The sequence below is a fragment of the Mesitornis unicolor genome, unplaced genomic scaffold, assembly GCF_000695765.1.
Source record: "Mesitornis unicolor isolate BGI_N332 unplaced genomic scaffold, ASM69576v1 scaffold9731, whole genome shotgun sequence".
Taxonomy (NCBI): Eukaryota; Metazoa; Chordata; class Aves; order Mesitornithiformes; family Mesitornithidae; genus Mesitornis; species Mesitornis unicolor.
This window is the reverse complement of record NW_010161727.1, coordinates 35,545-60,967: the sequence shown is the minus strand read 5'-3', so window position 1 is coordinate 60,967 and position 25,423 is coordinate 35,545. Positions and strand designations below refer to the sequence as shown.

Genomic DNA, 25,423 nt, shown 5'->3' with positions numbered 1-25,423 from the left:
GAGGTTCAAAATCTAGAGACATGGAAATGCTGTAGGAAAGTTAGTTGCTGCATGCATACACAGAAAGTAATGGGCTTGACATTCTCCCAATTCCTCTGATCATCTGAGCAAAACATTTTCTCAGCTAAAGACATATTTTATCCCACAATGGAGATGGTGAAAATAAGGCTATGTTCCTGCCAATTTTAGCTGTCCAGTTATGGAGACACACATGCAGCATTGCCACTAAAACCCTGATGATGAAGCTTTCTGATATGCTGTTTTCATTTTAAGCAAACAGTGTAGCCCTTTGTTACTGATGCCAGCCCAAATCTCTGTCAGGTTCCTAGCATTAGTATCAGTTTTTGGCTGTTGAGGCCTTAGAAGATGCTGTTGTAATCATGTCCCCTGAATTTTTTTTCTAGCATACAACCATCCTGAACACAAGCCAATTCTTTAAAAGCACAGGAGTGTCTGCTGACTATTAATATTTATATTCAGAATCCACACTGACAGCACCTTTCCATTCTAGATACACATACACCACCACAGAATTTTCTCTGTTTGTGTATTGGTGGGAATTGTTACATGAATTTAAAAAGCAAAGCCAAATACTGAGAAATTCTACAGCAGAAGTATTACACTCTTCTACTGTTAGAAACCCTATATAGGCAGTCTTTCCCCAGTGATGGTCAAGGGCATAGATACATACATTCCTGCAGCCATGGCTCACATGTGGTTGAGTTGTTCTCACAAAACTAGGAAAAAATGTGTCAAGATCATGATATGCTGCTGTCATACAGCCCTGGTTCCATGGCTGGCTTGGGGCCAGGCTGTCTCTGAGCATAAATCAAAGCATCAGGTGGACTAATTTTTGCCAGCTTGCTCATATCCATAAGGTACTGTTCCAATAACATAGGTTTTCTCGAGCAGAGATCTTCTTGGTCTGCACCCCTCTTCTCATGAAGAACAAGCCTATTTTGAAAGATCAGGAGAGAGAAGATTAAGAATTAAAATAAATATTGCAGCATCTATGTGAAACCTAAGATTTTTCTAACCATTGAGGAAGACTCAGAAGAAGGGAGCTGATCTGTTTCATTGGAAGAAGAGATTGCAGTCTTGTCTGATTTTGTTTGAATTGATAAGTGACAGAGTTGACTGACCTCTGATTTCTGAATCTTTGAGAAGGAGAAATTAGAAGGGAAAAGCATCTGGTAACTGTTACACAGCTGCCAAGGTCAACTAATTGGGTTACACACTCCACTTAAAAGAGTCATCAGGCTGAATATTCTACATTAGCCTTAGAAAGTGTCTCTCCTGATACACCATACAGTTGAATTTTTGAGGTGCTCTGATCTTCTTGCTGAGGTCAAGAGTGGGCACCATATTCAAGATAATTTGTTGCTTTCTCATTCTTGAGAGGAGTGCATTCCACTGAAATTTCCTCTGTGATGGTTATTCTTACAGCAAGGGTGAGTGGGAGATACTCCACCATTAATCCAAAATACCATTTCAGAAGAACCCTTGTGCTGTTTGTTCTCTTCTGCTACTGAGTTTCATTGCTTTACTTCTATTGTGTTTTGATTCTAGGAGTACCATAGTTCTTGTTCTCCTGGTGTTCTGCATATGCTTCCTAGTGGCTTGTATTATGTACCTACATGTCACACGAGTACAGGTAAGTGATTTAAGATTTTATGACTGTTCTTCCTTTTGATGGCTATGCTTTGTTTGTCCTTTGGAATATAAAGCCATCAGCACACGCTTCCCAGATTCACAGAGTCTGAAATCTATGTGCTTTTCAAGTTCATTGCTAAGTAATGTATTAGGCACTTCTAAACCAAAGATGGTTCATCTGAAAGTAGGCTTTTTACATGAGTAATTATTACAGCGGTGTAGCGTTCAGTACCATTAATGCTATGCTTTTTGTCTTTTTTGCTACATCTTCCCTGAACACCTACCACTAGCTACCGAATCATTCCAGTTCAGATGAACAGCTGCTTTAACCTACTTTTTTCTGACTATGGAGCACACTAGTTCTCCCTTCCACTCTGACTGCTATCTCGGTGTAAAGTCCTGCTAAATTCCCCTCTGTTTTCAGAACTTTTCCTGCCAAGGCAGCAGCTGTTTTGGTGGTAAAGCACAATGTTTTGCACATGCAACCCTTGGCCTTTTATAAACCTTTAGTAATGATTAATTCTCTTGCATTACGTTTTTCACAACGGTATTGATGCAGAAGGACATTTGGTTGTTATAGGACAAAAGTAAGTCTGCCAGATCAGAATAAAGCATCTACAGGCTAATTTTCTGATGAAAGACATCTGTGGTGGGTTAATCTAAATTTAGTCTTTTCAGACAACTATCAGGAGAAAACACCTACACAATTAATCAGCTTTACTGATTAGCACACACTAATTTTTAGTTAAGAAAAAATGCCCTTTGGCAGAGGGAAAGTAATTGTTTTCATGGAAACATAAATAGTGTATTAGCAGAGTATCTGACACAGAGCAGTATATATTTCATTTAAACAAAATTATTATTTTGTATTTTATTTATATGGCTAAAGACACGCATGTTCCATCTCATGCATGCATAGGATTTTGTTCTAGTTTGGTCGACAGTTTGGTGATGGGTAAAAAACCATCTGGATTATTACATTCAGAGCATAACAGTTTATGGTAGTTCTCTACCTGGAAGCCAGTAATAGGTGGGGTACCACAGAAGTCTATCCTGGGACCTGTCATTTTTATCAACTACCTGGAGAAGGACATGGAGTATACTCATGTCAGGTTTTCAGGTGACTCCAATTTTGGGGTAACAACCAACACTCTAGCAGGATGACCATCGAGGGAGACCTAGATACGTTGGCAGAATGGGCCAGCACGAATCTTATGAAATACAGCATGGATAAATGCCAAGTCCAGGCCCTGAGAAGGAAGAATCCTCTCAATGATGCAGACTGCAGAAATGGCCCTGTGGGTCAAGACAGACAGGATGTTTGGGCCCCTGGAGGTCCCTTTCAACCTGACCTGTATGATGATGATGAAGAAATGTAGAACTTGTCTTTCTCTTTTTTCACAGTGTAATTTTGTACACTCCTATATCCCCTTTCTTGAGACACAGTTTTTCAATGTGGGATTTGTAGAATTTGAGGGTTTTGTTCTGCAATATGCTTCCTGCTTTATTAAAGATTATAGGCTTCAGGTATCCCAATATATTTTAACTCATGCTGACTAATAGATAAACTAGTTTCTGGTGTAGCAAATTAACTCAGGTCCATAATATGCTTATATAAATCTACTATTGCTATTACATTGGTTGTTCCCCACTTACATTTACAAGGATTTAATCAATACTGAAGCCAGAATGTATTTGCAGATCACACATGGTTTTTATTTTTTCTGAAACTGCTGTATCCTCATGTTTCACAGCCCAATTGAAGCTGATTCACCTGTAACTATCTCAAACTTTTAATTCGTAGTCACACATACAGGGGAAATGTTTCTGCATATATGAAAGGAAGGGGAGGAGTTTCAATACTTGATTTCTGTTGTGCCACAGAAGCCTCTCTGTATGGGTACTTTGCTGCCTGCTGGAAGCTATGCTTTTGATGTTGGTGATACCCATGAAGTGAACAGCTTTTCTTCAGGACTGGTGACTTTCATCCAAAAATTAGGTGTTTGCTTGCTCCATTTGCTCTTAAGTCAAATCCAGCCTTGATAAGTCTGAGCCCCCTCCTTTTAAGGGACACAGGGTTGTTCCCCCTTTAAATCTGACTGTTTCCTGGAGTTGGTTCTTGCCCTTTGAAGTCACTGGAAGAAGTCCTCTGGTCTGAAAGGCGTATCATGGACCCAGTAGATAATAGATGCCCCAGACATTTTTAATGCAAGGGGAAAAGAAGGAAAGCAGTTTTCTCTGAAACTAGAGTAGATCAGTTAACTGGAAAAAGCATAAGTACTAGAGCCTGACAGATTTATCATTACTCTCCCTTCTGTCAGTGGCTTCATATATGCTTACAGCAGCACTTCACACTTCACAGTGATGCAATCAGGGTAAAAATGGAAATGAGCAAGAGGTTCACAAGGCTCCATTCCATCAGACATTTTTTGTTCTCTACTGCTCTTTCTGCTCTGACAAATTCAATATTTTTAATGCATCCTGATAATTAAAACTACCCTGGCATTTAACGTGACTATTATAGCAGAATACACAAATATGACTCCAAAATTCTATGTTACCACAGTATGTTCTCTTGGATCACTATTTGTAGCTGATAATTTGCAGGGCAAAAGATGCTTTGGGTATTTTCCCCTTGGGAACAAAATCAAATGCCATCCTAATCTATTATTTGCATTATGAGCAGACATCCTACTAACCTTTCATAGTTTTAATTATAGGGAGAAATAATGTGTAGTGATAATAATTTCACATTTATTATCCCCAAAAAAGCAATTACCATTAAAATACATGAACACAATAATAACTGCATGCTTGTTTCATAATTTGTAGTGCAGGCAAAATTTCTGTATCCCTTATTCACTTCTTTTTATAGACTACTAAAAAATAACAACCCCACTTTAAAAAATATTTTTAAATCTTTATGTATAAATCTTTTTTTTTTCATCCTTAGTGTTTTCCAGGGTGCCTGACAATACAAATTCGTACCATTTTGTGTATTTTTATTGTGATCTTAATATACTCCGTGGCTCAAGGATGTGTGGTGAGTATTTAAATCAAGTGTCGCTTAATTTAGCATTCTGTTTAAAGAACAACCTGGTACGGATCTGTTCAACTCATACAATATTCTCATCTGACGAATTCCTACTCTTTTTATTATTCATACTTGCAGAGCGTATTTCTTCAAAATTAAAGCCCTTTGCTATAATTTGAACTTTCACTGCCCTGAGTCAAGGTGTTGAATTAGGAATGGCAAAACTATTAGCAAATTACACAGATAATACCTAGTCAACACCTCTAGAAATTTTTCTGTCAAACCTTAGTATCACATAGTCTGCTGATGTCATATACCTCATGGAAAAGCTATTTTTAAATGTTCAACTTGCTTACTTGTTCAATGGCTAATATTTTGTGACAGACAAAGCATGTTGTCAAACAACATTATTTATTTCTATGTGGTAAACTATAAAACATATTTCTGTGTAATAACAGGTGGATATTTTTAGTCAGACAGATCAGAAAAGATAACAAGATCTTAAAATATGGACACAATTGCATAATGAGAAGCAATGCTTACACTGTGCTACTTACATGATTCATTCACGCCTAATGTCTAGGAAGCTTCTTTTGTATGACTGAACTTGCTTAATACTTCTGAAAATTTAGCTTATTTTACTGTAGATTAGCAGCTAGTTTTACATGGTGGACCTGAATGTCAAATGGGATTTAAACTTCCACCTGAGTATTCAGCATTTAGTTGCCTTGTCAAATTCCTAGCACTCAATTTCAGCATTTTGGCTGCTAATGCTAATTAATTAAGTATGTTAGGGTACCCAAAGGAAAGAATCCACACAAAAATAGCATGCTAAACACAATTGGAAATGCTGAGAAGGCAAATATCTCAAATCATGCCTCTCTGCAGGATTTAGGCAATGTGTTCTGACCAATAGGAAGACAGTGATTTCATAAGCAATTCACAGTGCTAACTGAGATGCCAAGACACTTATTTTGCATTTTCTGTGTTCATTTGGCCCTGGATTGCCCTGAGAGCATCTGCCAAACTGATTCCCATAAGCTGAATGGGCAGAGCATCCCTTGTCTGCAAATTCCGGTGTCCTGAGAGGTACCAAGTATTACTGATATTCAGACATTTCTGTCAATTTCTGAACATCAGCTGTGTGAGTAGCACACAGCCCTAATTAATAGCACACAGACATATGTGCATATATAAGCCCAAAATGCATAGAGATGTGCAGTGCCTCCAGGCTGGCCTGCATCTCCACGAGTTACAGGGTTCTCAGCTAGTAGAGGAGCTAGGCGTTGAGGTTTCGCTCTTAGTTGTAGAGCAAATTATGTTTTCCTGGATGGTTTGTACATAATTTACAGACCCCTCATTCATGCCTATGTTTTCAAATGAGTTTAGTATAAACAGCATTTTTAAGCATATTGAACAAAATCACATCAAATGGATTTTTGACTTCACTCTTTCTCATCTCATTTCATAATGTTAGCTGTTATGAGTTTAACTCACATTTTATCTGTTATGTCTCATTTTTTTAAATGTCTACAACCCGCTGTAAAATATGTTACTTAATCACCTTTCAGATTGTCAGTTATTTTACGACATGCTATAAAATTTCATTATCAGTGTTTAGGATGAAATAAAAAGCTCTAATAACACACTTCAAAGGAGAAGCTTAAGTACAGGGCAGGACTTACGTTGCAGTGCCTGTTAAAATCAATTTCACACTACCATCCTACTCTCCCCATTTATGCTCTTACCCTCTCCGTTCGTAAGGGGTGAAATTTGGAGTGCAATTAAAACTGGATCTCTAGGGACTTGCACTATTTGCCAGAAATTCCTCCCTTCCTTGGGTAACAGCTCTGAGATGTGTACATGACATTGTGTTTGGAAGAACCAGGTTAAATTTCCTCAAATTTCCCATAGGAAATGCACTGAAACATTTTTATTTCCCAGTCTAGAGAGGAAATGGAACTCCTTTGATCACTGAAATGGCAGGGATAATTAAGAAGAGGCCTTGTGTTTGAATCATATATGATAGCAGAAGTAGCTCTGAAGTGGAGAAAAGTTATTCATGTTGGGTTTTTCAATCAAAGATTAAAATGTTTTTGTTTTTGAAGAATTGAAATTGGTACAATTTATGTAGTCAATAAAACAAACACATTTTTTTCTGTCCACTGTGCAAGAACATTTCTCACCTACATGGCCACATAAAATGTTTACTGAAGTTCCTCAATTTTGCAGGAATATGTTGGCATGAGACTTCCTTGGTTTTGAGCACTGAGAAGGAAACTATTCAACTAAGCCCAGACTGGTTGGCCTTACTGGCATCTCATGAACAAAATGTATCTCCCACCTAAAACAGAGTAAAGCATTACAGGAAAAGGAGAGAGATATTATTAGAGCAGTGAGCTGCACAGGAACTCCATGGCCATGTCTTCCCAATTAGAAATTAACTACAGTCAGCCCCCATAGCAGCTGTATTTCTGTTTATTTCATATTTAACTCTCTCCCCTTCTCACCTCTCCTGTCTTTTCTAGGTTGGTTGTATGCCTTGGGTTTGGAATACCAATTCCAGCAGTTCAATAGTTATCATTTCACCTGGTGGAACAAATAAAACAATGAATGAACTTCCATGTGACACAGCCCACTATGCTTTCCTCTCCTGTGTAGTGGGCACTCTCACCTTGGCAATATTTCTACGTGTATCTTCCTTGCCAAAAATGATTCTCCTGCTTTTTGTTACAATTTTGTACATAGTTATTCTGGAACTCAGTGGTTACAGAAAAGCAGTGGGGTACGTATCTTGCAAAGTTAAAACAATGGGTATTTCTGTATAGACAGTCACAACACTGACTACTCCTCTGTGAACTGTCCTCTAGCATTCAGTGGTGCTTAGGGCTATATACTCAGTAGAGCATAAAAATTACTTAAGCCATCCTCTCCCCAGCAATTGCAGAATCTAATAATACCCATCAACAGGAGATCAGCTTTTGAGAACTAGCAGCTCTTGCCACATTACTCTGTAGTTTTATGCTAACTTACCTCAGCTGAACACACCACAGTCTAATTATAATATGAAATAAAAAACACAGTTAAAAACTTCATTTCTGTATTTCAGCAGCCCTCAACCAATTCCAATTTAATTTGAACTTTTGAGTGTTTTTGTATTTCCTAATTAAAACATGCACATGCATTACAATAATATATAGCACTATATAGCAATAAACCCTCAAGAAGTTGACCATTAGTGTGATGCAGTGATCAGTTTTATTGTCACCCATCTCCTTGCCCAAAGGCTAGTGATTTAGGGGTACCCGCACATTCTAAACTAAAGATCTAATACTAAAAATATGCAGTGTTAGGTATTAGAAAACCTGGAATAACCCATTTATTTCCTTTTATTTTAAGAGGTGGCTCCTTTTACATGCGTGGCTATGAACCAATACTAGCCATTTTGCTATTTTCTTGTGCTTTGGCTCTGCATTCCAGACAAGTGGACTTGAAGCTGCGTCTGGACTACCTCTGGGCTGTGCAGGTATGTCACAGGACTTTTTTTTCTAGTATCTTGTATACACTTTCAAAATTTTTCATGTCTGTTGGGATTTACGGAGAAAATTTATTAGAGCTTTCTTTCCACAGACCTGTAAAATTCATTTGCTCTGGAGAAGTGAATTTTTTTGTTGTTTGTAGTTGTTTCATAACATTACATCATTAATGAATTCATATGTTTATGTCTAAGGTACATTATTAATAGAGAGAATTTCAAACATGGGAAATTGACTGTTAGGAATATAAACTCGAGATAAAGAAATTAAATCCATGTGTTTTTTTCATCTTATAATACAAAAAGAGGTGAAAATAAGTTGATGTTCAGTTAAACTGAAAAGCAGCAAATAAAACTGCTAAAACTAAATACTTATACCCCTATCATACAATGAAACTGTGGAACTCATTCCCAAAGAAAGATCAGAAATTTATTTATATACCAAGCACATGGATTTTTTTTTTTTTAAATACACTTCCTAACTATTCTAACTAATCACAGCAAAACCTGTAGAAATTATATTAGCCATAAGCAAGGGCATCAGGACATGTCCACTTCCCGTCACCCCTCTCAGCAGCACCCCTCTCAGCATTCCTACCTCCAAAGTGTTTCACACTGATCCCTGAGGGAGGGAGAAAGATTAAGAAGATGTAAATTTTTTTTGGTGGAATTTGAAGTTGCCTTTCTGATAAATCTTACACTCTTGTACTTCACAGAGGTCACATCCTGTTCTCACCTACACCCTGTTAAGTATGTTGTTAAGAGGACTGTATAAATCATCGCAGTTCTTGCTTTTATGTGTAAGATCAAGACTGGAACACATGGGTTGAACACATCGCTGATGCTACTGCGTTACGTAGAATGGAGAAATCAGGAATTACTTATCTCTATCTTCTGCTCTTAAATTTTTCAACCTCACAGTTGAATTCTGTTGGGATTTTTTGTTTATCTTGATGTCTAAGATCATGTTCACCTTCTTTATGATTTAAGTTTATCTTGTTCTATAATTTGTGGACTCTGTGCTGTTTAACAGAGTCAACAACACATGATCACTTCATTTCATTTTTGTCCTATGACCTGAGGTATTGATAGGTGCTGTACCTGTCAGCCTCAGAAGTTTGTTTTGGACAAACAGATAATAGTTTCCGCTTGCTGTGGAGCCAAATATAGTTTTCTGATAGAAAAAAAAAACCAAATCAAACAACCCTGACTTTGAAGCTCAGAGCAGCATCTGACTAGCTGTATAGTGGTTATCTTATATGGATTAGCACATGGTGGAGGTATGCAAGTGCCATATGATCCACGAATAGGAGACCTTCTGAATGTTATTCCTAGCCATGAAATAGAGTAGCAAGCAGGAAGATACTGTTTTGCTATTCTGTGGCCTTTCAACAGGTCAAGAGTGAGTTCCAGCGTCTTAAATGTCTTTTATAGTTACATTTACTATAACTTGCATGGTGAATTGTGCATCTCTGAGGAAAGTACTGCTTAATGATTCTTAGTTTTAAGTTGTCTTTTAATTAGCAATCGATTAGTTATAAAATTGAAGTACAGGAAAGTAATGGGATGCTTGCCTGCTGAAAGACAAAATCTGTCTTTCAGATAGGACAACAGTAAAGGAAGAAATAGAAACTTTTTATGTTTTCTTGGAGCCACGTGTTACAGAAATACCTAGCCATCTACCACTGTTGTTAAAACCATTGTGCACTTACCCCAAAGGGCAGTAAGGGGAGTTAAGACATATGGATGCCTATCAAATGTCCAGTGGCATCTTCAGGTAGCATTTCAAAATCTGCTGTTCATCTGAGAAGATCAAATGCCATTTATAGACCTTTTCAATTGCAAATCAGGTACTTATGTGGTACCATCTTGTATGTGAGATTTGCATGATAATAATCAGAAAGGTAAAAAGAAATCGGTATAGGTAGAAAATTCAGAAGTTAGGGATCAACATTATCATTCTTTGAAATCTCTGTGCTGGGTAGATGCTTGGCCTCTTTGACGATCTGAGCATATACCCTTGTTCTTCTTGATTCCACATGGAAGATCTATTCTCTGTACAATAAATAACGGGAAAAACATGTTGTAAAGAATGTTGTCCTGGTTTCCACTCTGTGTATTGGTTGCAAATGATTGTATAAAGCGCCAGTTAACGTAACATGCAGAAGTGCTGTGTGATGGATGTTACAGAAGTGCTTATGGTGCTTATCTGTTCAAATACATAAGTGAAAAAAAAACATTATCTTTGTACTTATTAGGCTCTTTAGCAGAGTAAATATTGGAGTATTAAAAGCTCTGAGAAGACTGTTGATTGGAAAAATCAGTATGTTAAAACTGCCTTTGAATATTTAGCAAACTCCAAGCTACTAATTGTTTAACAATCTTAAGAGGAAACAAGGGTAAAAACCACCTTGCTGAGTGACAGTTTTCTGTAACTGCTGAACTGCAGGAGCCCTGTATATGGTTAAACAGCTTTCTTGGTCATCCTTCTCTACAACCACAGTAGTATTTACCGTTGAACCATGCTGCATTAACTTGGTCATCTTCTTGGTCAGAAGTTTTAGAAAGACCATTGACAGTGCACAGGGACTGTGGAGATTTTGTGCTGTTTTACAGAGTGTGTATGCAGGTTCTTTGTGCAAACACTGAATTGCATGAACCACTGCTAGAGCTAGAGACACATCTCTCAGTAGCCAGCCACTGCTGTATGAAAGATATGTCAGTATGGTACAATGTGTACTTGTAGTTTTTCAAAAATGAAAAACTGATTTAGAAAAATGGCACAGTTTCAATAAAAGTTAATCTAATTTAGGTAACAAGAACAGAGATAATACACTATGATTTATGTATGTTGTGTGGAAAAAAATGATTTTTCTAATTGATTATAAGTTGTTAAAACATTTATATTTGTACTTACTGTTCACATGTCAGTGGTGTTACAGGTTCTTGTTGATTTTGCTATGTTTTTTCTATACCATATTTAAACTTTCTGAATATCACAGTATTTCCAGAAAGTATCTGTTTTGTTTGAGGTATTTTTGAACAAGCAGTGGGAGGAGAATTTAATTTTCTACATAATATTGATGAGTAACTCTATGTACCTCATATGACAATAGCTGTGAATAGCAAATATAGGAACATTTTGCTTGTTTGTGGCTGACAATCACTTTTGCTTATGCAAATCATTTTTAAAAAATGTGGAGGGGAAAGGGACAAATAAACACAAGCAATAAATTTATGAAGCTAAATCTCCCCCCAGAAAATGGAGTTGCTCACTCACCCAGAATTTATCAGGGGAGGAAAATAATACAATGATATGACTGATTGCTCCAGTCTTTAAGGAATACCAGGGTATCGTTCAGCTGTCACTTCGAATCCATGGCACTTGTAAGAAATACGTATTTCAGCTAGCAGGCAAGACTTGCCAGGTGTGCTTGCAGATCGTCTAAAAAGCCTGGTCCTGTAGGCAGCAGCGTGCTGGGTCTCTTCCCTGTGGCTTTAGTGCCACCTTCAGGTACAGAGATGGTGTTTCTGCGGCACCCGAGCCCGGCTGCTTTTTCGCTGTGTCTCGAAACAGTGGATTTTTGTTGTGATAACTCTTCAGTCAGTGACACTGCTCCAGCATTTTTATGCTTATTAAACAGTCACCTGATAGCTTAGATGATACAACAGCTCAGACAGAGGATGCATAACCAGATACCAGCACTGGAAAATCTGCGGGACGCTGTGTAACTGTGAAATGCAATAGCTGTTTATTACATTGATGTCAAAAGCCATAGTACCAAAGAACATTTTTAATTTTGCCACCAGTTTTGAAGCCAAAACAAACCCTGCTTTTAAATACTGCAGCTCTGCAAAATTACCTAGCTGCCACGAATACCAAACAGTTGTAAGCTAAAAGCAGAATATGAAAAATCATGTTGCTCATGCCTATGTATTTTCTTTCTTGTTTATTTTCACAATAAATTTGAGCCTTGGTTTTTGAGCCAGCAGCTATTGCATAAATACCATGCTGGCAGCTTTCCTTAATTAACCAATAGGAATAAGGGCAAATAGATGAGGGTTTGGATACTATTTAGCTGTCTGGATAATATTTCCACCAGGAATGTAAATACCTGTGAGCTCTGCTATTTTAATCTTCTTTCTTCAGCCCCAAATACTCCTTCTCCCTTCTCAGTGTCTGTTTTGCCTGGGAAAGGGATGATGCCTACATATCCTTTTATCTCAGCTGCTCAAAGAGAAGGCACTAGGAGTTCATGAGTCACAAGAAGGAAAGGCAGTTTTCACTGCATTTCCCTGAAGGACTGAAAGCAGGAAGGTAAAAAGGGTCCAGAAAATATCAGTAATCCATACTTTCCTCCCCATAGAGCTGTGTGATAGAATAGTTTCAGCGTCCTCTCTGCTGAACATGACCAAGTCCTTTTTAACCTAACATTCACTCCTTATCTTCCATTGCAAGAGACACAAAGGGATCTTTCCTCTTTCCTCAGGCAGCTCCTGAGTAGCTGCATATATGTGAGCTGTCTTAGGCAGTACAGGGTGAGAGGATGGATACTGACACTCTGCGCAGTAGTAGCAGAAAAGGTACACTTCAGTTCAAATCCCCAGCAGGTATGTTAGACATTTGGTATGTCTGGATGGTGTAGGTGCAATCCATGCAGAGACTATGGCTAAAGTATCAGCAACAATACAGCAGTACTAACCCAGTGTGTGGTCTAAGCTAATATACTTTGATTTTAAACACAACTAGGTAGCTCAGAAAGAGTGCTATGTCAATTCCATGAACGTTTTGCTTCTAGGTCTGGGGCTAGTTGTTGTGGTATGTACAGTTGCTCTGTCACCTGATACCTCTTCCCTACCTGGGGAGGGGTGTCGGGAAAAGGAAAGGAGATTCGTGAGTTGAAACAGAAATTTATTTAGTAAAATAATAATATTTATAATCATAGTAAACAAATATTAATAACAGTTATAAAATACACAGAGTTATACTCAGCCAATATTGTAGGTGAGTAGGCCTCAGGGTTAGGACGGTGAACAAGTCCCTCTCAAGATGTCTACCATGAAGAGGAAAGAAAAAGGAAGGACGAAGAGGTAGACAAAGGAAGGGCCATCCCCAGCAAACTCTCCAGTTTTATAGTAAATGTGATGTTGATGGTATGAATAGTATTAATTGGGCAGCCTGCGGTCACCTAGGTTTTCACTCCTCCCAGCCTCTGCACATGTTTATCCCAAGACCACAGAAGACCTTGAGTACTATGGCAACCTGCATATCAGGATTAGCTGAAACCTATTACAAAGCTTTTATCAACTTCATTTCCATGAAACACAATGTTGTAGTCTTTACAAAATTGCAGTTTTCCTCAACAGAAACTGACTCTAAAATTCTGTCCCACTAAACCAGGACACTGAGTCAGGCAGAGCTAACACCGCTTATTCTTCATGGCACTGCACATAGGCATTGCTAGTGCAAATGTCCTCCTGAATCACAGGGAGAGACACCACTCCTCTCTCCCTGTTGGCTGGAAGTGTCTGACCTGAAATAGGCCAGAGCACCAAAAGCTAAGTGCACTTGACCTCGTTCTGCTGTTTACATAATTTGTCTCTATTCAGGGTTTGCTACCATTACCCACCATGGTATTATTTTAGGACCTTCCATGACCTTAGTGGCTTTAATCTCATTTCTGGCAGCAGAGTTAAAATTCTAGTTAACAGTTTTGCATCTAAAGAGGTGCTTGCTAGGTATGTTGGAAATGTTGCGTTCTGCTGCGTTTCTTAGCAATGGTGACATCCTTGATGCCTTTCCCTGCTATTAGAGGATTTTACAACCCCTTCAGTAATGACTTTTCATTTGGTTGAAAGCACTAGCTCTTCACTCGAGAGCTCAGTTGTCAGCCTTTTAGTCACGTCTGTGGTCCCATCATTGTGAACATTTTCACATCCATACTTGCACACACACAGTAGTGTCACTGACATTTATCTCCCAGTGGTTTCATGACCATGTTGAGTGAGACAGAAAGGAGGAGAAAACCCATCACATACCTCAAAGTTCCATCAGAAAGAAAAATCCAAAATGCAACAGGCTAGAGTGTACTTTCTCATTTATTTCATGTTGATATATTAGATTTTTCTTTTATTTCTGTATGTCAAAGGCCAGACAGAAGTCCAGCAACATGACCAAAGCCACAAGGATCTGCTTCAGTGCTGGCAGCTTTGTCCTTGAGCTGTGCCTTGCTCTGAAATCTTTGTTGTGATTCAGACACAATGCTAGGAAACACTACATATTGCTGAATATTCTTCTCAAACATGTCTTCCAAAATGAACGCTTTGGTCCACAACTGGCCAAAGCAGAGGAATCTGATCACACATTTCCAGATCAGAAAGGAACAGCAGCTGACAGTGATCGAGCAACTCCAATGTTCATGGAATGCATAAAAGTGATTACTTCACTTACCTACCCCTACTTGATTACTTTGACTTGTCCAGAAATCTCTACACCCTTGCCCAAAGGTGTATTGTTCTTTAGGCTGCTCTTCTGCCCCATATTGTATTGGGAGCATAACTGAGAAGCTTAAATGTTCCTTGGAAGAAAGTAACAAAAAACTTACTTAAAAAATAGAGAAAATGAGCTAGCCCAAAATGGATTTTGTTATTTAGAGCATGAATTCAGTTTGCAAATCTCTTTGCTGTCATCAGAGTAAAATTTTGCATATTCCAATATGATGTAAAAAGTGGAGTTTTAAGCTTGGTTTGTATTTTCAGCTGGAAAAAGCTTTTTATTTTTACTATTAGAACATTTGCATTCCAACAGTCAGACTAAATGCAAGAGCCCATTACACCTGTTTATAGACAACAATAAGTCAGAGAGAGAGTTATACCACCAAAATAGATTATGGATATTTTAAGAAAACAGCATATGACATTTAAACAGTAAAAAAAGTGTCAGGAAAAAAATTCACAGACAGGAAATAGCTACTTGCTTAGGATAAAAATTTCAGGTGTATTTCTTGCAGAGCTTAACTGCTGTTTAACTTTTACTGATATTTCACCTCTGGAATAAATTCTGATTATTATTATTACACAAATTAGAGGAAGATCTTAGTATTTATTTCAAAAGGAAATTATTCCTGAATAATTTATATTTATAAAACTAGTGTTCTTTCAGCATTCTACTTGTAAAGAAATTTAAGAATACAGAAGTTAACTGCAAGGCAAAGCAGACTGTGATTTGAATAAAAAGGTTGTTTCCTAAGTTTTGTCATAGAAAGCAAAAATTAGCTTCCAGAAAAATAATCACATTAAAAGAATATTGTAAGACTGTACAAAGGCAAAAGGTGACTAGTTTTCTCCTACTTAGACAGATAGTGAGAAAAGTATGTGGACTTTGTAACAGATCAGGATAGCGAATTCTAGATACAAAAGGGACACCAAGAAAGATTAGAGCAGATTCTTCAGTGGTTTACGTGATTGTAGTTTCTCAATAATGCCTGAGAATTTGTCCTTCCAGGCTTCTGCTGTCTGTGACTAGATAAACAAAATCATATTGAGATCACGGCTGAATATTTGTGTTACGATTTTGTGAGTGTGATTGAAGAGCTGTGATTTCTATGGGGTGAATTATAAGCTACTGATCAAATGTTTACTAATTGAAATCAGAATGTGGGGCCAAAAGTCGCTCTGACAAGAAGAAGGAAATTGCAGAGAAGAGTCTAGCAAGAACTAAGCTGGAATTTCCAAACCTAAGAGTCCCAAATGAGATCCCTAGATGTTCAGTATTTTTCCAATAAGGGGTCTGATTTTTATAATTGTTTCTAATGTATGACTCCCTCTAACTCCTGGGAGTCAAGACACTTGTGATATGTTACCAATATCTTGGGTTGAAGGACCTCAGCTGTGTTAACTCCTAGGCATTCTGTCTGAATGCTGTAATTCACATGAATGATAGAAATTCTGTTTCTGTTGTGCACAGATGATATTTTCATGACAAATACCAGAGTAATTAAAACCAACTCTAGAAATGCTAATTATTTTTTATATTAAAATATTTTTAAATTGCATATCATTCTTAGGGACATTCTATTTTAAAATAGAATAATAGAATAGAAAATGCTATTTTTCACTGTTGAAGTTACTGTCCTACCAGGTCTGTTACCATTTTACTGCAAAATGACATAGGTTTGCTTTAAACACTGGTGATTCTCCAGGCTTCTCTTTTTTGAAGGGTGGATCAAATACTGCTGTCACTGTCTCCACCTACCTGGGAAGTAATTGGCCTCCAAAGCCAATGTGACTTAAGTGGGATTATTCTAGCTCTTTACTCTGTAAAATATCAAGGGCCTATTTAAATGAACAGAGAACTACAGAAGACACCAATACACTTAGCTGATCAAGCTGATCAGCCCAGAGACTTTAACTTGAATTTCTAAGGACTTAAAGCAGGATTTTGCTCCTATCTAAAAGCATGGTATAGAACTGTTCCCACTCTACTTTGCAGGCATTATTTTGCTCAGTTTAATTTCAAAGGGTGAATTAACAGAAGCTTTTTGATAGCTTCAGTAAGTTTTTTTGCTTTTTGAACAATTTTTCTTTTCCTGTATCGCCACAGGCAGAAGAAGAGAGAGATGATATGGAGAGAGTCAAGCTGGATAATAAAAGAATTCTCTTCAACCTGTTGCCAGCACATGTTGCACAGCACTTTCTTATGTCTAATCCCAGAAATATGGTAAACCAAGATACAATTCAAATGCGTAGTGATGTTGTATGGGTGTGACCCTGTGTAGCTTGGGTCACCTTTCAACTGTATGTTTTCAAGAAAGGCTTGGACCTATAAAATTTCATTCCTGTTAAAAGGAATAGTTTTGTAAAAACTTGTGTTAAAGAATTAGACTGGGATTATTTATTTTGCTGTAGTGTCTTCCTCCTCTGAAGAATACTAATAATAAAAAGGATAGGGAATGTTGTGTCATTCAATGTCAGTGCAACCAAGTGTCTGCATGCAAGTAACTAATTAATTTTTTTCATCAATTTAGAAAATTGTGATTTATCACAGTATTTCATGAGCTCAGTTTGGTTCTGAGTGTAAAGTGTACAAACTGCTAGGCACTTCCATGAGAACCACTCTAGTTCTGGAAATACGCTGCCATTACCAAACCCATCCATTTAAAGTTAAAAAATAGTACACACTCAAGGAAGACAGGCTGCAGTGATTAAATAAAGTGGTTCAGGAAGCCCGTACCAGAGTCCTTCCAGTGCAGCTGCAATACCTGCAGCACTGGACTAGCTGTAATGGCCATGATACTACTCTTGAGAGTTTGAATTAATGCATTTGAACCACAGAAAAGTAGTTTTACTTTTTGCGAGCTCTATGAATTCTTAAGCAGAAGCCTTACCATGCAGAACAGGATTAAATTGTTAATGTTGAATAAAGAACTCTGCAACAAAGGGAAAGACATGAAGGAGCAAGGTTGGTTTTGTGCTTCAGGATAAAATTGTTTTGTCTCCTATTTTAGTTATAAAACAAAATTGAGAAAATGCCATTATATTTCTCATACAATAGAAGTTCTACAGCTGTTAAGACTGTCTACAAATTTGTACTCATTTCTTCAGTGTCTAAGCAGAGAAAAATACTAAGTAGTTTTAAATGGTTTTAATAACTTAGATGTTAATTTTCTTTTGTGTTGTTTGAGTGGAGAGATCTTTCAATGTGTTTTTAATAAGGCAGGCTTTCTCTCTAGCAAAAGTGATGGCTTTTGTCCTAGCTATTGCTTACCAGTACAATAGATATTGTAATAATGATGTTTGGTTTAGATTAATCTTTTAAAATAAAAATTGTATATGCTCATGAACTGCAGGACCTTTATTACCAGTCATATTCACAAGTAGGAGTGATGTTTGCTTCCATCCCAAATTTCAATGATTTCTACATCGAATTGGATGGCAATAATATGGGAGTGGAATGTTTACGTCTGTTGAATGAAATCATTGCTGATTTTGATGAGGTAAGGTCTAAACGTCTTTTGACTATATTAGTTTTACCAAATTACTATCATCAGAGATTATCTGTAGCAACTCTGCATATCCTGAAATGCCTAAAAAAACCAGTACTGTAAACTTCGTATATAATTGTAGTTGCTGTCCACTAGGCTTCTCCAAAGTGCCCAGATTGTACTTTTAGGCATGTGAGTCTGACCTCAGATTCCTCTAATATAGGAAGAGTATTCAAATACGAGTTAACACTAGTTTTTATAATGACCTCAAAGTTGGCAAGCCTCAACTTACCAAAAATAATATGGTTTAATCAGCTTGCACATATTACCTGATAACTATGGATGCTTGTCTAAAATATTATGTAATATTTAACAGTTTTATGTTTTAAACAAAGCTTATGGACAAAGAATGTTATAAGGACATAGAAAAGATCAAGACAATTGGAAGTACATATATGGCAGCTGTGGGACTCGTACCTACTTCGGGAACTAAGGTAAGAAGATTTTATATGACAGTCATTTGTGGAGGAACTCTTCTCCTTCAATTTCCAGAGGAACATCAGAAACACAACTAACTCTATGTGATCATAGATAACTTGTATTACTTCTTTACAACAATTGAAATCTGAAATACAAAGAAAAAATGCTATCCTAGCAGTTGCTCATGTATCTTTATTTGGGATTTCATTGTCTGCAGCTCTGGATTTTCTGAAAATTGGTGTTCAACGCTCCTAAGTCAGAGTGGTAGTGTTTTAAACACAGTGTCTTAGGTGACCTTGTCAGATGCAGGGAAGGGCAGACTCCAGGTATAATGAATTGCTCAAAACTAACTCAGGAATATCAATCACAATGGGAGACTTTTTACTTTTTTTATATTGAAATCTGGGTGCAACCTACAATTAAAACGAATAGCCTCTCCCAAACCCCACCATGAAAAGCAAAAAAGGGCCAGAAGATGGCCTGTGAACTTTCTAGCAACAAATATCCTTGTTAAGTAAATAAAAGCAAGGCCACATTGAAATAAACTCTTAGAATCATGTTGGAGTATATAACATGCAGCTAATTTTCTGGTCTGCAGGGTATTTACAACTGATGCTATCATTCCTAGAAATGTACACACTACAAAAAGTTTTATTTTTTTTAAACTCTGTTTATGCCAAAATGTTTGACTTCTGGGTCCTGAGAAAAAAAAAAAACCCTGTTTTGTTCAGTGTGATCTCAGGCAAACAGGCAACGGCATACCTGTGTGTCTGCTATAAATGCTCTTTGAACTATAATCCTCAAAACAAGTGTGTTATTGGGTAACTTGGGCAGCATATGTTCCAAAACCTAAACATGTTTATCTCCTGTATTTTATAGTTGCAAACTGAAGGGTCAGCTGAGTTAACCCAGTACTGAAGATACGACTCTGAGCTTATGATAGTAATGCATTCTAAATCACAGCAGAAGGTCTTGTACAGAACTCTGTCTTTCTCTGAAATGTTGGGGCAAATTTTGATCTTTTCTGTACAGGTAGAATTTATTTAGCATTCTGTATTCCATAAAACCTAAAGATCTTGTACAAAACAGCCAATGTTTTCTACTTTAAGTTGGGGTTTCAGCTTTTCTGTGATCTCCTCCCACTGCTTGTGTGGTGGAAAAAAGTAGAAATTCTTCACATCCTCTTCGCAGTTTCCCACTAGGTCTTCATCATGCAGCTATGTATTAGAAGTCCGATGATCCTGGGTAGCCTGTCATGCACAGACAATCACTGCCAGCTGTGACACAGTCTCTGGGCTGCCCTACAAACTCATATGTGGCCATGGAGAGCCATGAGAGACTCGAGTGCTTCTGGTCTACCCTCTGCCAGTGGTGTCCCAACTTCATCAGAATATCTTCTGATTGTGAGCCACCAATTTCACACTAGGATTTGGTCATAAGCAGAAAACAGTGGCTGGGGTTAACTGTGTTCTTAACTGAGGATATTCACACACATAAGAACTCAGTACCCTGATGAAGTTTAATATTTTAATCCTGTATTTTACAGGACTGCTGTTTCTGCAGCTTAACTTCAGCCAGTGACTATAGTAAATGTGTATTGCCTCTGTCAGAGGGGTTTTGCTGTGATGTTTTGGGCAGTCTTTCCAGTAACTATTCCTCTGATGTTTAAATAAATAATTGCTTGCCAGTTACATCATCAGAGCAGCACACAAACCGAGCTCTTTGTAGAACTTTTGCCCAATGTAAGTTTATTGTTTGAAATTATGTCTGTGATTTCACCAGGGTCCTGACTTCACTAGGGTCCTAACTTTGTGGTGATCTCCAGTGCAGGTTCAAATGAGTTTGCCAGTAAGCCTTTTGAGAGTCATCAATCACCTGCAGCACATCCAGTATTTGTCACCAGTCCTCTCTTCCGCAACCCTGAGAGGCATTGCAGGAAATCAGGGCATTCATCAGGCAGCAAAAAAATTGAAGGATAAGAAATATAAAGATTAGAGGATTAAATAGAATTATACACATCTCCAGACATTCAATATTTTTCTCTTTCTCTGTTGTAAGTGTAGCCATCAGATCTTTAAACTTGTTCTTCCTTTGTCTTGATGAGGCTGGAAAAGAGTAGAGCTATTTCACATTGCAAGAAGCAGAATGCCAGGAGGGTAAATAAAATTATCCTTTCTAAAAACTGGAACTGATCCAAGAATGATTTTCATAGCTTTTTTACCATTATTTTCTAATTTTTGTAAGTTTCTCAGCCACATGAAGGAATGCTTTCAAACTAAGCTGAATAAAGCAAATAGCTATCTGTTTCTCAGCCACTGTCAAGTACTCCATTTATACAATCTCACTATCATGACAAAAACTCAAGCTCTTATCTCATGCCAGCTGCCACAGCCCTGTTGTGCAACACCCTACTGAAGCTAGACTGCCACTGACCCTGCATTTCTTTCACCATATCCTACCTTTAGCCCACTTTCACTTTGTGAATCTGTTCAAGATTTCGTATTTATTATTCAAATAAGAGCACAACATAAGAGCAACAATAGTGAGTCAGATCAAAGGCCTATTCTAGTAACCTGTCTTTAACTAGTTCCAGGTGGATCCTGGAGGAAGGGCATGGGTTACACGGCAAACATGCAAACCTTTTTTTTCCACTTTCCCATGATATGCTACTTAAGAAATTCTAGAACTACAGGAAAATATACTTGTATATTTAAAGTATATTTAAATATACTTGTAAATTTACTACTTGTAGCAAATATTTCTTCCTCTGCAAATTATTTCCACAGTTTAATTAGAATGAAGTTGTAAAAATTATTTTCTCATGTTTAGTTGATACTTCAGCATTTCATTTGATCCCTTCTGCTTTTGCTTTAGTTCATTTAGATGCATTTTATAACAACTCACTTCAGCTTTCCTGGAAGGAAAGAAAATAGGGGTGTTCTGCATCTCAGAGGATTAAACCTAAGAGGAATTTTGTCAATGAGAACAGCATGTACCCCATGGAGCTAGCAAAAACCCCAAAGGGAGAAGAGGGCAGAAGCTATAGTTATTAATAATCATCAGGCAAAGCAATTTTATAAGAAAGCAGGTTATATTCCCTGCTACACTCACAACAAACATCTGCAGCTCTCTAGCAACAGAACCACTTTACCACGGGAACTTTGCTTTCCATTCTTCCCAGAAATCAAAAAGAGAGAAGAAGAAAAAAAAAAACAGAATTCAGTACTTGAGAAAAGAATGCATGGGCTTTAACCACCATCAAATGTTTATTTTCACAGACAACAAAATGGGTTAGATTCTTTTCCTAAGCCATCCATTCTGATGGCTTTCATTGTTTTTCATTTTGATATTTCACCTGCCTCTCAGTACCATACAAATCTTATGTGCAATACTACTTTGTTTCTAGGCTAAAAAATCAATTTATTCCCATCTGAGTACACTGGCAGATTTTGCAATAGAGATGTTTGACGTTCTTGATGAAATCAACTATCAGTCTTACAACGACTTTGTTCTACGAGTTGGTAAGTCACGTTTCTGCAATTATCACACAAACAGAACATTGTTATTCATTGGCTTTCCCTATGCTGTCTGCAAAAGTTTACCTGTCCTACATTCATAATTAAAATTGAAGAGCCTCCTTTAAGGGGAGAGTCACATCCATGTAGAAGGTCAGCAGGCTGGATGGTGAACATCAGTATTAAGAGTTATAACTGTCTCCAATTCCAGTGTGTTTACTTAATCTACACATCCCTAAAAGGAAACCGCACCAATAATTTTATACAATATGATTAGTGTACCTAATCTTGTCGCTTGCACTGCTTTGCATTTTTAACTGCTGAAAACTAGATCTGACTTTTTAGCTATCAAGTTAAGTTGCATCTGCAAAAGCTTTGTTGACAGTAAAAGTGTGATGGGAGCTTTTTGTCCACAGATGCCAGATCACCTCAACCAACAAATGCTTTCTCCAACAAATTGTATCCTCTGGTCTTCACAACACAATCTTTCCTATGTTATTTATTGTTATTTAACCTTTACATGTTATTACATTTCATACAAGTTAGAGTACTTTCTCCCGGCCTTCTTACAGAGCAAGTTCTCTTCTTCCCTTCCTTCCCTGCATCTTGCTGCTCTCCAATGGTACTTCCACTGCTGTTCTCTTTTCATTGCATATTGTAATGCAGATAGTTTTCTCCACTTTTTCTATATATATTTTTATGGCTGAACTGTGAGAATGGGTTGGACAAAGGGAAAAGTGAAGTTGATAGCAGCAGCAGATTGAGAAAGTCCAAAAACATCAAGAGTAGCAATAGGAGAGTTATACATCTTCGCCCTCCTGTACATCCTAATAATTACAAACCCAAAAATCTCTTTGAAATCTGTTATAACTGGTCTTTCCAGGTTCACAAAGGGGAAGAAGACAAATATCTAACCTCCATTCTTCTGCATAACTCACCTGGGAAAGCCCTTGCAGAGAACCTCATGCAGGGTTTAGCATCTGCAGCTCCTCAGAGCACTCAGAAGAAGGAGTATCTTCTTTTTTCTTCCAAAGCATGTGTCAAAAACAGTCAGAAATGTAGAATCAAGCCCTGTGGTTTCCACAAAATTATTCTTGAGCCATTTTCACATACTCTTGTCTTTCCAGTGTCTCCCTGATCTGAGCTGTCCCTTACTGATAAGCAGTGTGACACACATCTCTTACCCTATTCCTCATGTCTTCCAGGCCAGTATTTCTGTTCTGCTTGGACAACCTCTGTTAAAAAGCTTTAAATGAGCAATCGCCATAGAAGTCATAGCAAATCATTACAGATCTTTAACAGTTTGTCCTGAATTGTTCTACGGCTAAACTCTCCACTACCATTGTTTTTCTTCTTTTCTTAAAACGAACAAAAAAAAAATAGTCCACAGATACGCCAAAGTTTTGTGTTGTCTGTCATATTGCATTTTCAATAGATGTCTCTGTGTATGTCTTTATTTTGTTTCTAAACCTTTTACAACTACAGAAGTCCAATTGGAATTAATTTAACATACATTATGTTCTATGACCTGAAACATTCTAAGGTACTTTTGTTATATCTATTTTGCAGGATTCATCTTTCCCTTGGCTAATATGCTATAGTGTTTGAAATCAAAGTAATTGTTTTGATTTTAGGTATTAATGTCGGGCCAGTAGTGGCTGGAGTAATTGGAGCCAGAAGACCACAGTATGATATTTGGGGAAACACTGTAAATGTTGCCAGCCGGATGGATAGTACTGGTGTACAGGGAAAAATTCAGGTGAGTGCATTCGGAGACAATTTTGCAAACTTTATATACCTCCTGTTCTATCTGTGGTTACATTTTCAAGACCACTTAGAAAACACAGCCTCACTTGATCTTGTGGTTCTTATTAAAAAAGCAACATTCTCCAGATGATTCAAGCATCAGAGGTATACTTGCTTTCCATTATATATGCTTCATTACTTGGTGGCAACGAAAACCTCAAATAAAACATTTCCCATCAGAAGAAACAGTTCTCTGCTGCATTGCACACAGTTGGAGGCAAGCCTAGGAATGCCAACAATGTGTGAGCCAGTCCTTGGGCTATATAAGTCCTGAATAAAGACTACAAGGAAAGTATCTGTGTCCATTTGTATCCTGCTGCATTTTATGTAGCTTTAAAAATTCCATGGATACTTGCAATCAGAGAGCCTACACAGACAGAGAACGTTGTTGTTCTACCAGAGCTTGGCTAGAAGCTATGCTGCACCTCTCAAATTTCAATGAACTCTTGCAGTCTTCAGACAAAATACCTGTCTAGTCTCCAGGGATCAAAAGTTCTTCTGGAGTAAATTAACGTCACTGGAACTGATCCAGCTTACAATAGTGGACAATTTGGGTACACATTTCTGTTGGACTGAGCTTAATCTGTCTGTGTAATTATTCAGCTCAAGACCAGAAGTTGTGCTTCTCAGATTCCAGTTCGGTCAGTGATTTTTAATTCCTTAAGAAAATTCTAAGTGAGCCCAAGAGCAACAGCAGATGCTAATTCATTCTGCTTAAGTGTATTTCATGACAGAGAAGTAAAATAAGGAAGGGTGGACAGTTCTAGGACTAACCTTATATGAACAGGAAAAACTAATAGTTATTTTTTTTCTGTCTTCAGGTGACAGAAGAAGTTCAGCGGATATTAAAAAGGTGCAGTTATGAATTCGTCTGCAGGGGTAAAGTCAGTGTAAAGGGAAAAGGTGAAATGTTGACCTATTTCCTGGAAGGAAAGGCTGATGGAAATAATTCACAAACACGGTCTTTAAACTTAGAGCGGAAAATGTACCCTTACGGGAGAGCAAACATTCAAACAAAACTGGGCACCAGCTGTCCATCGGTGTCCTCAGCTGCTAGCTTTACTGTAAAACCTGGGCTTGGAGCAGGTCAAGCATCTGCAACTCACACAAATCAAACACTGCATTATCTTCCTTCTGTGCCAGCTGTGAAGGAGGCGTAGAGCAAAGGAGATGTGGTTGTGCCATTTGCAGTGAACTTGGAGAGCAATGGTTGCCTGAATTTTTACCAAGGGATCAGAGATCATAGGCCATGGCATTAACCAAGGACCACTACAACCCAACCAAAGAGAACTTGGGGACCGTGTAATGAAATCTTGGGATGAAACATATAAGGGCTAGCAATTCTGTTAGAAAAAGTCAAAACCTGATTTTCTGGAAATGAAGAATATTTTCTTGGTGTTTTTAAAGGGTAAATGAA

At 37.7% G+C, this 25,423-nt stretch overlaps 1 protein-coding gene across 1 annotated transcript in view; it reads left to right on the top strand.

Moving 5' to 3' along the window:
* The window catches only part of ADCY1 (adenylate cyclase 1 (brain)), a gene marked incomplete at its 5' end in the record, with an annotated part of 44,486 nt that extends 19,072 nt beyond the window's left edge, over positions 1-25,414 (top strand). Inside the window, 10 exons of the mRNA XM_010193421.1 lie at positions 1,570-1,654; positions 4,607-4,696; positions 7,216-7,472; positions 8,087-8,213; positions 16,825-16,941; positions 18,071-18,217; positions 18,601-18,699; positions 22,092-22,206; positions 23,835-23,959; positions 24,828-25,414. Coding sequence (XP_010191723.1) covers positions 1,570-1,654; positions 4,607-4,696; positions 7,216-7,472; positions 8,087-8,213; positions 16,825-16,941; positions 18,071-18,217; positions 18,601-18,699; positions 22,092-22,206; positions 23,835-23,959; positions 24,828-25,166 — 1,501 coding nt within the window. The remainder of the gene's footprint in view (positions 1-1,569; positions 1,655-4,606; positions 4,697-7,215; positions 7,473-8,086; positions 8,214-16,824; positions 16,942-18,070; positions 18,218-18,600; positions 18,700-22,091; positions 22,207-23,834; positions 23,960-24,827) is intronic.
* Positions 25,415-25,423: the final 9 nt, after the last annotated feature.